This window comes from Pectinophora gossypiella, chromosome 12 (genome assembly GCF_024362695.1).
Source record: "Pectinophora gossypiella chromosome 12, ilPecGoss1.1, whole genome shotgun sequence".
Classification (NCBI taxonomy): Eukaryota; Metazoa; Arthropoda; class Insecta; order Lepidoptera; family Gelechiidae; genus Pectinophora; species Pectinophora gossypiella.
Genome location: NC_065415.1, coordinates 7,981,755 through 7,994,185, shown reverse-complemented (window position 1 = coordinate 7,994,185; position 12,431 = coordinate 7,981,755). Strand labels below are relative to the sequence as shown.

General features: G+C 37.4%; 3 protein-coding genes across 10 annotated transcripts in view; all 3 read right to left on the bottom strand.

Moving 5' to 3' along the window:
- Positions 1-100: 100 nt before the first annotated feature.
- LOC126371091 (threonine aspartase 1) lies at positions 101-7,679 on the bottom strand. The gene is made up of 5 exons (XM_050016297.1): positions 7,322-7,679; positions 1,587-1,664; positions 1,368-1,496; positions 482-1,296; positions 101-400 (listed from the first exon to the last, which is right to left on the bottom strand). Exons 2-5 carry the CDS (start codon positions 1,612-1,614, stop codon positions 263-265), a joined length of 1,110 nt encoding a protein of 369 aa, XP_049872254.1. The 5' UTR covers positions 1,615-1,664; positions 7,322-7,679; the 3' UTR covers positions 101-262.
- A 137-nt stretch (positions 7,680-7,816) lies between these two features.
- LOC126371121 (HIG1 domain family member 2A, mitochondrial) lies at positions 7,817-8,676 on the bottom strand. Its single transcript, XM_050016334.1, has 2 exons — positions 8,348-8,676; positions 7,817-8,208 (listed from the first exon to the last, which is right to left on the bottom strand). The coding sequence occupies exons 1-2, from the start codon at positions 8,475-8,477 to the stop codon at positions 8,045-8,047; spliced, it is 294 nt and encodes a 97-aa protein (XP_049872291.1). The 5' UTR covers positions 8,478-8,676; the 3' UTR covers positions 7,817-8,044.
- Positions 8,677-8,993: 317 nt separating this feature from the next.
- Positions 8,994-12,431, bottom strand: part of LOC126371090 (uncharacterized) — a 355,308-nt gene continuing 351,870 nt past the window's right edge. For 5 of the 8 annotated variants that reach the window (XM_050016292.1, XM_050016293.1, XM_050016296.1 and 2 more), the window contains one exon: positions 8,994-9,213. The gene's annotated coding sequence lies outside the window, so the exon portion shown is untranslated. Of the gene's footprint in view, positions 9,214-11,138; positions 11,451-12,431 lie in introns of those variants that run through there. The other 3 variants (XM_050016294.1, XM_050016289.1, XM_050016291.1) reach the window with 2 other exon arrangements.

Genomic DNA, 12,431 nt, shown 5'->3' with positions numbered 1-12,431 from the left:
ACTAACAGGTATAGATATTGAATAACACAAATAGACATTATTCTTATTCAAGAGAGGTACGTAAGTAGGTAACTTTAGGAAGATCATTGTTTAAAATGTATTTGGCATGAACATGTGCTTTATTATTTATTGTACACTAAATTGTAGAATCAGTGACTAAAAGCAGTATTTTAACTACATAACACATTTTCTAATTACTTATAGCAAAAATTAACTACATAATGAGGAAAGACTTACTAATACAAATGATACACTTAAGTAGTCAAAGAGATCCGTTGACATCAGTCTTGATTTCCCATTGTATCATGGGGAACTGCTGCATTCGAACTTTGAATGGCTGACCAGACACTACTGCCTTACGCCCAGGCTCCACTTTTGGAGGAAGATAAGAAATTATGCACTAAAAGGAAAGTTTATAATGATTAAAAATACATTGATACAAAATGTAAAATATGTTACAAGAATTTAGTAAGTTCATTACCTTAGGTCTATCATTTTCAGTAGACATATATCCGATACACATAGTTTTTGTTGTGTGACCCCACAATAGTTCACCTTCACCAACTTGAGGGTCAAATTTTAATGCTAATGTGCCTCCTAGTCTCTCAGGAACATCCCACAAAAATGGAGATTCCAAGAAATTTTCTTTAAAGCATTTATCCAAACCCAGAACTGGTGAAGTCTCTAGTAAACTCTCAGCTGTGTTCTTTGCTAATTGTGTTCGGATTAAATGTTCCCCACAACCTGAGGTACACGCTGCTATGGAGGGCTTCACTCCATCCCTGCTCATCACAGCCCACACGCCACTGCCAAATGAAGCCGCTTGTCCAACCCTTCCCTCATGCTTTAATGAAACTCCACCAGAGCTAGCTCCTGATGCCACAACACCATTAGAATCCACACAAATAGCACCCACAGTATCTAGAGGGCTGAATTTGATATCATTCTGGAGTGAATAACGCTTCAACTTCCTTTTACAATGCTTGTAATTACGAAACGATCGAGCTGTGACCATTTTTCGGTCATCTACTATTTCTAGCCCCATCCTTTCAGCCCATGAACGTGCACCATTGCCTGTGAGTATGCACGGTGGAACACGTCCTAAAGATAAACTGTCACATTGCTTAACACACAGATGTTTTGCTAAGCTGATAGGATTCCAAACATTTGACACAGCACCACAAGCTCCAAAATGTAGTGTTTGTCCATTCATAATAGATGCATCACATTCAACTTGACCATGCCAGCTAAGGTTAGAACCGTAGCCGGCATTTGTCAATGGGCTGTTTTCTAATTCTGAAAAAGGGACCCATTTTTAATAACATTCTCCAGTAACAATACAGTAACCCGAAATTTGTTGCACATACCTATTATAGCCTTTTCTACAGCGTCTATAGCATTGCCTCCTTCTCGGAGCGCTTCCACTGCCTTTCTGCAGGCAACAAAGCACGTTTTCTGGTATTCCTTCTTCAAAGAGTCGCTATGATAGCCCGCACCTTACGACAAAAAATGGTAAGTTTTAAGTTTACTTACGGCAAATGAGACAATATTTGTCGTACAAGGCATGACAATTCATTACTACTTACCACAATGCACAGCTATAAATCCATTCATTATTTTGATAATTATGCTATAACGATTGCGTTAAAAATTAAGATTTAAATTTTTTTTTTTTTTTTTTTTTTTTCTTCTGGCTTCCGCGGCTAGCGATGCGCCAATGACAAATCTTGAGTGATAAATCGTGAGTTAGTCTTCAATAATAATTATCTTTTCATGTTGTTACTGTGCAGTCGTTAAAAACGAGGAAACTTTTCAATAATAAAATATACCGGATAGGAACGGAATTTGGAAAAGGTGAGGATCAGGAGAGGAATAATAATAAAATAATAATAAAAAGAGGAAGTTAAATTTTAATATCATTAGTATTAATAAACATACTTAATAAACGATAGACTGAAGGATTATTTGAAGATAAAAGGATCTGGATAGAAGTAGGAAAAGGAATGTGTAAATGTGTAAGTCCCTGAAAAAGTTGAACATTATCATATTTAGGACAATTCAGGAAGATGTGATCCACATCCTCCACCTCACCACACTCACATAAAGCACTGTCCACTATATGAAATTTAGCTAGATGAGCAGACGTACAAACGTGACCTAATCTCATACGAGTCAGGATGCACGATGCCGTCTTGCCCAACAGCAACCGCGAGAACCAGGGTTTTGCAGGAATTTCACGTTGGATAGATGCGAAATATTTTCCTTTTGTTTGAGAACTGACAGACCACACTTCCCTCCACGAATCACGTAGATACACTCTGGGTAGAGCAAGAAGGTCATGAGGGTAGATTTTATAGTAAGCCATATCTCCACAATCAATGGCGTCATTAGCAAGCCTATCAGCCTGTTCGTTTCCACGGATACCCCTATGTCCCGGAATCCAGGCAAAAATAATCGAAAATCCCTTTGCAGCACACTGAACAATCATGTTTCTGGTTTCTATTATCAATGGACTAATAAGTTTTGTTTTAAATAAAAATTTAGATAGAGATTGTAGAGCGCTCATTGAGTCTGAAAAGATTATAGTTTTCCTAAGTTTAGCTAAAAGTACATACTCAACCGCTTTATACAGACCAAAAACTTCACCAGTAAAAACAGAACTCTCAGGAGGTAATTTAATCTTTTGAACTATATCGTATTGTGAGTGATATATGCCAACACCTACTTTATTATCTGTGGATCGTTTGGACGCATCACTAAAAACATGATGCCAACTGTCAGTGCTATTGTCAAATTCCGTGTCTAGAACGAAATTGAAAACATTGGATGCCTCAAAAGTTTGTTTAGTTATACCCAAGTTTAAACGAACATCAGGTTTATAAACAAGGGCTTCATAGTTTGAGGTGTAAAGAGGGAAACATATTGAGTTATGAATTGGCGTATCAATTGACAGTAATTTTTGATAACTATTAATTAAACAAGGAGTGCATTTATGAGTCCAGTAACTTGAGGAGTTGACTTCTTCAGAGAGGATTTTTAGCTTGGTTAAAAGTGGGTGGTCACCTAGTTGTAAACAACGGTATAAATAACTATCTGAAAGAAACTGCCGCCTCAGTTGTAAAGGGGGTTCAACACACTCTACTTGCATTGCATTAATAGGGCTAGTCTTCATTGCGCCCAGAACAATCCTTAAAGCTACCGATTGTATTTTATCTAGTTTATTTAAAGCAGCAGCACTACATGGTTCCAGCAAAAAAGATCCATAATCAATCACACTCCTGATTAGTGCATTATAAATGATTCTCAGAGAAGTAGGATGAGCGCCCCACCATACACCTCTGAGGCATTTAATAATATTAAGATTCCGTTCACATTTAGCCTCAATATAATTGCAATGTGGGATACCAGTAAGTTTGGAATCCAGTATAACTCCTAAAAATTTACATTGTAAACTTACAGGCATGGGGATATTATCATAAAAAACATTAATTTCAGGGGGAGGTCTCATACGAGAAAAAAGCACTACATTGCTTTTGGAAACGGATAATTCTAAGCCATTATCATTCATCCAACCCTTCAATATACCAAGAGATGTTGTAAGTGTGTTACATAAATTAGAAACAGATTTACCTGAACAATACAATAAAAGATCATCTGCATACTGTAAAATATTAACTGAGTTACTTAAGGAATCCTCTAAATCATAAGTATATACATTATATAGTAAAGGGCTCAGCACTGAGCCTTGAGGTAATCCCTGCCAAACAACTCTAGATATCTGGGACCCATCTAGTGTAACACTTATAGATCTCTCTGACAGCATTCTAATAATAAATGAAGTGAGCATTTCCGGAACATTTAATGATTTTAATTTCTTATGAAGAATAGAAATAACAACATTATCATAGGCACCTTTAATGTCTAAAAAAGCAGAGAGGATGGATTCATTTTTTGAAAATGCCAGTCTAATGTCAGTCATAAACAGACTCAAACTATCAGAAGTACTTCTGCCCTTTCTGAAGCCGAACTGACTTTCAGAGAGCAATCTATTGCTTTCTAAATACCATTCTAGCCTATTTTTGACTAAATGTTCTGCCAATTTGGCCAGTACAGAAGATAAAACAACAGGTCGGTAAGAAGAAGCGTCAGAAGGAGGTTTCTTTGGTTTTAAGATAGGTATTACTAACTGGGACCTCCATGAGAGAGGAATGTTGCCAGACAACATAATAGAATTTATAATATTTAAGAAGTAATTTAAAGTTTTATCACTGCTGTTACAGAAAAAGGAATAGGGTATACCGTCTTGACCGGGTGACGTGTCAATTAAACTTGTTAAAATGCCTTTAATTTCAGACATGGAAAAAGGTGAATTTAATCCTGATAAATTATTAGAAATTGAAGTTGGCAAGCACTGAATTTGTAACTCAGGAACTGAAGAAGGAGCTAGATTATCTAGGAATTGTTCAGCTAGCTCTGAAGATAAAGAGCCTCTAGATGATGGATTAACACCCATCCTGAATCTCCTAACGCTTTGCCAAACAACAGAAACATTAACATCTGGACAAATATTATTACAGAATCTTCTCCATCCCTCAAACTTCTTCTTTTTCAAAAATTTACGAGTGTCCCGTGCCACTTGACAGTAAAGCTCATAGTTCACAGATGTCATTAAACAGGAATAAACCCTTTCTGCTTCCCTCCTTCTTTTTATAGCCTCTGTGCACTCGTTGTCCCACCAAGGTGGACAGGGGATTTTTCTGGAGCCGCCCACTTTAATTGGGAATAAAGCATCTGCAACCTCAATCATGACTTTGACAAGAGCCTCAGAGCAAGCCATCTCATTACCCATACAGACAGAAGGGAGGTTTGAAACTTTACTGTCAACTTGCTGACTAAATGCAGACCAATCACTAGGTAATCTATATTTCATACGGGGAGTAGGTTTCGGAGCTATCATTGGATGTAACGAAGGAAACTTAATAGTTATGGGATGATGGTCACTTCCACAAGTAGAAGGGTGAACTGACCACGAAAGAATAGAAGCAAGATTAGGCGTGCATATAGAGAGATCTGGAGCACTAGGGCCCTCGTCAGGGCCAGTACGCCGAGTAGGAGTACCATCATTTAAAATACAGAGATTGAGAGAATTTAAAATTCGCAACATTTCTTCTCCATAAAAAATATGTCTAGATGAACCTCCCCATGCCGGGTGCTGGCCATTAAAATCACCTAGTACTAAAAAAGGGCTTGGTATACATTTTAATATATTAGTGAGATCACTATACAAAGCTAAAGTAGGATGAGCAATATATACAGAAACTATACACACATTATTTACAGAGATAGCAATGGCTTCAACACCATTATTTACAGGAGGAAGAGATATTTGTTTGTAAGGAACAGAACTATTGATAAGGATGGCAACACCACCATGCGCATCACTAGCTCTGTCCTTCCTAAGAATATTAAAACCTGATATTCTAAAAGAATATTCAGGCAAAAGCCATGTCTCTGAGAGACAGACTATTGAAGGATTATATTTATTAATTAAAAATATTATTTCAGGTTTTTTATCAGCAGCACTTCTACAATTCCACTGTAGGAGTACCTGATCCATTATTGGGATTGATAGACACAGTGTTTTCAATTAGTTGGGCAACGTGGGACGGTATAGAATTGGTGGGAATTAAACTGGATTTAAACAAAAGCTCAATAAGAGACAAAATTAATTTCGCTATGGGTTGGTTTGATTTATCATTTTCTGAGTTATCATTTTTCAGAGCAGAACCATTTGGTGAAGATAGAGGTATATCATAATCTTTTATTAGAGATGCATGTGCAGCCCGGTCATACCCAGCCGAAGGCGTAGGAGGAGCACGAGGCTTAAGGAAAACTGTTTTTTTATATGAGCTGGAAGATGGGGACAATCGAGCTGCTGGGTTAGCAGCCTCATCTTGAGATTGTTTATGTTGCGAAGTTCTAAGAACGTCAGCAAAAGATTTGGAGACAACGGGGTGTAATTTGGAAGCCTCTAAATATGAGATGCAGTTTTGAGCCATTGACACTTTGATATTTTTTTGTCGGGAAAATTCAGGACAAGCCTTACTAGTGGCAAAATGATAACCAGAACAAAGACAGCATGATCCATCCTCTTGTTCTACTGAACAAGATTCGGCAGTGTGACCTTGCCCACATTTATAACAGCGAGGCTTGGAGCGGCATTGAGCCTTTGTATGACCAAAACGGCAGCAGCTGTAACATTGAATGGTTGGATAAATGTACAAGTCGACAGTCAATGGAGTATAGCACATAAACACACGTTTTGGTAGTACTTGTCCATCGAAAGTTAAAACAACTGTTTCAGTGTTAGTAAATTCTGGAGACCCATTTATAATTTTTTTACTTTTAATTCTCCTAGCTTTAAGAACTTTCCCACAACCAATGGGGACACTCACATTATCCAAAATCTCATCCTCAGGCCAGTCAGCAGGGACACCCCTGACAACACCCATCCGTGTGATAATAAAGGTTGGAATGAAAGCTCTCAAACTATGGCTGGCAAGGCAAGGATTTTCAATAAAAGCGTTAGCATCAGAATATGTGGAAAAGGCCATGGATAGTCTATTTCTGCCGATCCGTTTCAAGCTACCGTTCACTATGTTTTTAATCATATTTTTCTTTAGAACGCTACCAAACTGAATGGGATGCAGTGAAACAGGATCGTCAGGAGTAGACTGCTCCTTTTGAATGTGCACCACATAGGGTGCTAGGTCGGAAGAAACATATTTCCTACCAACTTGCTGTTGCTGCTGGGTTTGCTGATTAGTTACTGTGACTGTTGGTGGTGGAGGTGGAGGATCAGGTATTGTTGATAAAAGAGAATTGTCTTCGTCAGAATTGCAATTGCACTTGTCTACACCCGAAACGTTTTTACCATTTTTACTTTTGCGCTTTTTGTTGCAATGTTTGCAAATCTTTCTCAAGGGTCTTACACGTTTTCTGACTTGAGAGGAGCACCCGTCCTCCGTATCCATTGACGAAGTATCGTCAACAATAACTTCCATCCCTACATGAGGGACACGATGACGATCCCGGTCGCCACCGGGGTCGTCGGGGGGATCAACCCCCATAGTAAAAAGAAAAACTCACTTACCACTACACAGCAGCAAGTATTTTAGAAGAATATATATAAATATGAATTAACAGATAAAATAATACAGAAATACTCCACTGAACCCACACGAAATCAATTAAATTAAATTTTCACTAAAAAACACGACCGCCAATTTCGGAAGTTTCCCGCGCTTTTAAAGATTTAAATATATATTTGGATCAAATCAAAACAAGTCAAATCGAAACTGCCTGTGTGACCATTTCAAAATTACTATTCCTACCTTTGATTCCTACAAAGAGTAATACTACGTTCATAAAGGATTCCTACTAAATTCAAGGGACTAAAGGTAATTTCACACTACTCAGACGAGTCCTCTCCGAGTCTGTACAACTATTTATATGGTAGGATGCGTACTATACATCCGATACCTCTAAGTAATTTTATACTATCCATTATAGGTTGCAGAGAGTAATATAAAAAGGCAGGCACTTTTTTCTAATGTATCATGTGATCACAATGAGATTACTATAAGCAAGTTTTTTTTCTACTACTGGAATAAACATATTGAACGATTGATCTTTGTACTGGAATTTTCTCTTACCAAGCTTTTTAGGTATATTTTTCCAAAATAGGTAACAGCTGAATAAATTATGTCACATAATAACCTAAATTATTATCATAGTAAATAAACAAAACAATATATCAAATCTATTAGGTGTATTCAAAGTAACTAATATGTACTTAGAACATTTTCAGTGAATTACAAAACTTATAAGCATTGAAAAAATATGCTCCACATTGGGCTTATAAAGCTTGTATTTACAAAATCCTTTCCTAAAATAAATTAGTTTCATCTTTAAAACCACAGTAATCTTGTTAAAACATGATTCAGTTACAAGTAATATCAACAGTTGTACACTACATTATTTATTACTTGGTCCTTCCTGCAGTCATCATGACTCCGACAACAAGAGCAGTAATTGTGAATCCTTGTGCTACAATTCTCAACCTCATCATTTGTTGCGAGAGACGTGAATTTCGGGTTCGAAAAGTCCATAGGCCGTAGGCTAATGCGGATGCTGTTGCTAGACAACCTGGAACCCAATAATAAAAAAAGATTACTAATTTTCAAGAAATATGGTCATCTGTTTGTGTTTACATATTATCACAAAATATGAGAATAATTATTAATGCCGTTTATTAGTTTGGTTAGGATAGTACAGTTTTACTTACCTATAGGAACAAACGGATTTTCAGAGAATTTTCTTCCAAATTTCTCAGCAGTTGTTTCTACATGGTGAGTTGCGCCCATTTCTTGACGCAGTTGCACCCAATCCAAATCAGAGGGTTCATCGTTAGCCATTTTAATAAATTATGGAAGGAACTGTTTTATAAAAAATAAATAATTCCAGTTATTTTCGAGATGAAACGCCGAAAACAAATAATGATACCTATATATAAATTTAATTAACTGTCATTGCAAGAAATTATGTCACACAGTGTTGCCAACAAGAGCTAGCCAATAATGTAAAAATGTTTGCAGAAAAAATTACACAAACAATAAAAGCAATAAAAAGTAAGTAATATATTTTTTGACATAATTTTTATCGGCTTTACAAATAAAAATTTGCTATTTCATCCTGTTTTCATGGTTATACTAGGTATAGTCAAACCTAGTAAAAGTCGAGAATGAAGAGAGATCAGTTTGCAGACTTTTGCAATATTAATAGGCATCCTATATTTATCTAACACCTGATCTTTTGGAGTGAACACAAGTGTTATACAATAAGCATAAATCGTTATAAAAAATATAAAAAATCTAAATAATACTAAAAACAATGGGAATCTTTGTTGTGGTGTTTGTTTGTTTGTTTGGCTTTAACATCTCTGTATTGCGTATTGTCCGGTATCTAGAATACTGCATCAGCCCTCGCGGCGTGGCAACTCGAGGGCTTCGACGTGCGACGTCTATCTACGTAAATAGCATTTGCTGCATCTATTGGTCGAAGTCCTCGATATAATTCGTGGTTGGCATGCAGACCCTGCTGGAGCTTGTTGGTAAATTGGAAGAAACCTTTGGTCTCATCCGCAAAATTAACCTGCATAAATAAAAGTGGTTATTTTTGTTATTAATCAATTTATTATAATAATTAATTCGCTAATGAGGCACTTTCCAGGCTACGTTCCCGAAAAAATAAATGGCGATGTACAAGGTTGTTTTCGTTTACCCTTCTAATTTAATAGGTAACAGACATTATGCAACTTTTATTTTTGTTTTTGGGTATAAAATAAATTATAACCTTGGATATTACACCCAAGCGCTGCACATCGTTCACTCATAATTATTTTGATTAAAGTAGAAGCAACTTAGGTAGCAACATATTTCTATAAATACACTTCTCATCAAAAAAATCGAAACACTTCCGTTTTCATTGTTTCTGTCCGAATTTAACACAAAAAAGAATTCATACGATGAAAAAAAATACATAAATGTATAGCTGGCAGTTTGGCCATTACAGTAATAAGCGAAAATTCTAAATTAGAATTTCATTTGTTTATCTTATAAACGAAATGAATCACTGTTTTGAGACAAATGTGTGTTTAGGGTTGGAGTACATTTAGCGTTTAAAAACTAAAAATTGGCGCCTATCCTTAAACTTTTTGTTTTTTATTTCAATACTGTGACTTTGGGACGTCTGAAAAAAGGTTTTTTTTCTAAAACGTATGGATACTTCGCCCACAGAAGTCGCCCAAGTTGTGGCATTGCTGGATTCTGGCCTTAGTCAGCGTGTTGTGGCTGCAAGACTGCATCTAAGCCTGTCATCTGTTCATAGAGTCTATAAACGTTATCGGGAGACTGGTTTGTTCACGCGCCGTTCAGGATCTGGCAGGAATCGGGTCACTTCTGAGCGAGATGATCGATTTATTGTAACAACTTCTTTAAGAAATCGACGCCTTAACGCTTTTCAACTGCAGCAGCGGCTTCGTGTTGTACGAAGGGTGGCTGTAAGTGACTCTACAATTAGAAGAAGGTTGAAGGATCGTGGACTGGTACCGCATAAGCCAGCAAATGGGCCGAAATTAACTGCAGACCATCGAAGAGCGCGCCTTAACTTTGCACGTGAGCACCTAAATTGGTCATACCTACAGTGGAGCAAAGTTCTCTTTTCTGATGAGTGTAAAATTATGCTGTATGGTAACGACGGAAGGAACAAGGTCTACAGAAGAGACGGAGAACGCTATGCACAATGCTGCATTGAAGAAAAGGTCAGCTATGGTGGCGGTTCGTGGACGGTTTGGGGAGGAATCAGCGCCGACGGTAAGACAGAGCTTGCTTTCGTGTCTGGGCCACGTCTGCCTGCACTAAACTGTCATCGGTACGTCGAAGAGTGTCTCGAGCCTCATGTGATGCCCTATGCACATTTTATTGGCAACGGCTTCATATTCATGCACGACAATGCTAGGGCTCACACCGCGGGCGTCGTACGAGATTATCTTAACGAAGTCGATATCTCTATTATGGAATGGCCAGCAAGAAGCCCGGACATGAATCCCATTGAACATCTGTGGGATGAATTAAAGAGACGAATTCGAGCAAGAGATCCTGCCCCAGAAACACTTAGCCAGCTGCAAGATGCAATCCAAGAGGAATGGGACAATATACCACAGCATGTGATCGTGACTCTCATCCGATCGATGAAGAACCGTATGGAAGCAGTAATTAGAGCTCGGGGAGGGAATACAAGTTATTAAATAAACGTTTTTTAGCTTTTTTTTTCATTTACGTGTGTTGTTTTATCCATTTCCTTTATACTCCATACGGAATAAAAATGACTCATTTAACAAAATACGAAACCTATGAAAAATTCATTTAAATTTAGAACATTAACATTAAGATTTGATAAGCTCATATTACTCACTATTAAACGACATTTAACATTTATTCCTAAATGTACACATTTTTCTGATAATCCTGACAAAACGTAAACTTGCAAGGTGTTTCGATTTTTTTGATGAGAAGTGTATATGATCCAAATTATCTTCTCTTCTCTGCCATTACATTATATATTTTTGATTAGTTATGTACCCGAGCCGATGTATGTTATGTATGTGGTATGTGTCCGGTTAATTGAGGGGAGGCCTGTGCCCAGCACTGGGACGTATATAGGCGGTTTATGTTTTATGTATGTATCCGAGCAACGACAAAATAGTTAATTCTCACGTTGAACGTATACCGGAACGTATCCTAGAAAGTTCCTCATTCTGTGATTGATGCTGTCCCCTGGCCTGAGTTTGACATAAACGGAAAAAGGAACCTCATAAAATAAACTTAGCGCTGTAACAAAACCGATCGTTTATGTCAGAAAACTTTTGGCTAATAATATTTTTATGCTAAAAAACATGCTATATGTTAAATAACTCTAATGGAGCTCGGTGGCGCAGCGGTAAACGCGCTCGGTCTGCGATTGTTGAAGTTAAGCAACTTTCGCAAAGGCCGGTCATACGATGGGTGACCACAAATAAAAAAAAGTTTTCATCTCGAGCTCCTCCGTGCTTCGGAAGGCACGTTAAGCCGTTGGTCCCGGCTGCATTACCAGTCGTTAATAACCATCAATCCGCACTGGGCCCGCGTGATGGTTTAAGGCCCGATCTCCCTATCCATCCATAGGGAAGGCCCGTGCCCCAGCAGTGGGGACGTTAATGGGCTGGTGATGATGATGATGATGATGTTAAATAAAAATAAAATATGCTAATGAAGACAAAAATATGCCAAATTTAGCAAATTTAGCATAATATATGCTAAGTTGGCAACACTGACGTCACTTAAATCAGCTGTTTGAGCCAAAGGCCTTGGTCTTTGGTTTGAGCTGTATCCCTTTTCCCTAGCTTTTTCTAATTGTTTCAATTTGTTTCTAATACTTGGTCTTTGTTTTTCCCTTTTTCACACAAGCTGAATGTTTTGTTATATTATTGTTTTATCCAAGGTTTTATCTAATCATATTGAATCATAGACATATTTTTTGTTTTTACTTAGGTACTTTGAGATGGGACCTCAGAACAATGATGGGACAGGCAAAGGTACAATATTTAAATAAAATTAAATAAAGAACACCTATGCGTGGTCACACACGGGGATACATAAGTTTTCTGGGGCCTTCAACGTGCTTCAACTCAAATTACTCACAGATTCAGACAGATTTCCTGAAAAATGTGTCTGGAAAACGCGTAAGTTTCGTTTCTTCGTATTCGAGTAGTTAGAACTCCAGTTTACAGAGTTCTTTCATAGTATTATTCCTTATTCTATGCCAAAGTACGA

Bases quoted from the DNA above. Each gene is read 5' to 3' on its own strand.
- LOC126371121 (XM_050016334.1), bottom strand. From the start codon at position 8,477: ATGGCTAACGATGAACCCTCTGATTTGGATTGGGTGCAACTGCGTCAA. The intron at 8,209-8,347 runs GTAAGTAAAACT...ATTGGGTTCCAG, and splicing joins AAATCCGTTTGTTCCTATAG to GTTGTCTAGCAACAGCATCC.
- LOC126371091 (XM_050016297.1), bottom strand. From the start codon at position 1,614: ATGAATGGATTTATAGCTGTGCATTGTG. The intron at 1,497-1,586 runs GTAAGTAGTAAT...TTTTGTCGTAAG, and splicing joins ATTTATAGCTGTGCATTGTG to GTGCGGGCTATCATAGCGAC. The intron at 401-481 runs GTAATGAACTTA...CTTTCCTTTTAG, and splicing joins CTGAAAATGATAGACCTAAG to TGCATAATTTCTTATCTTCC.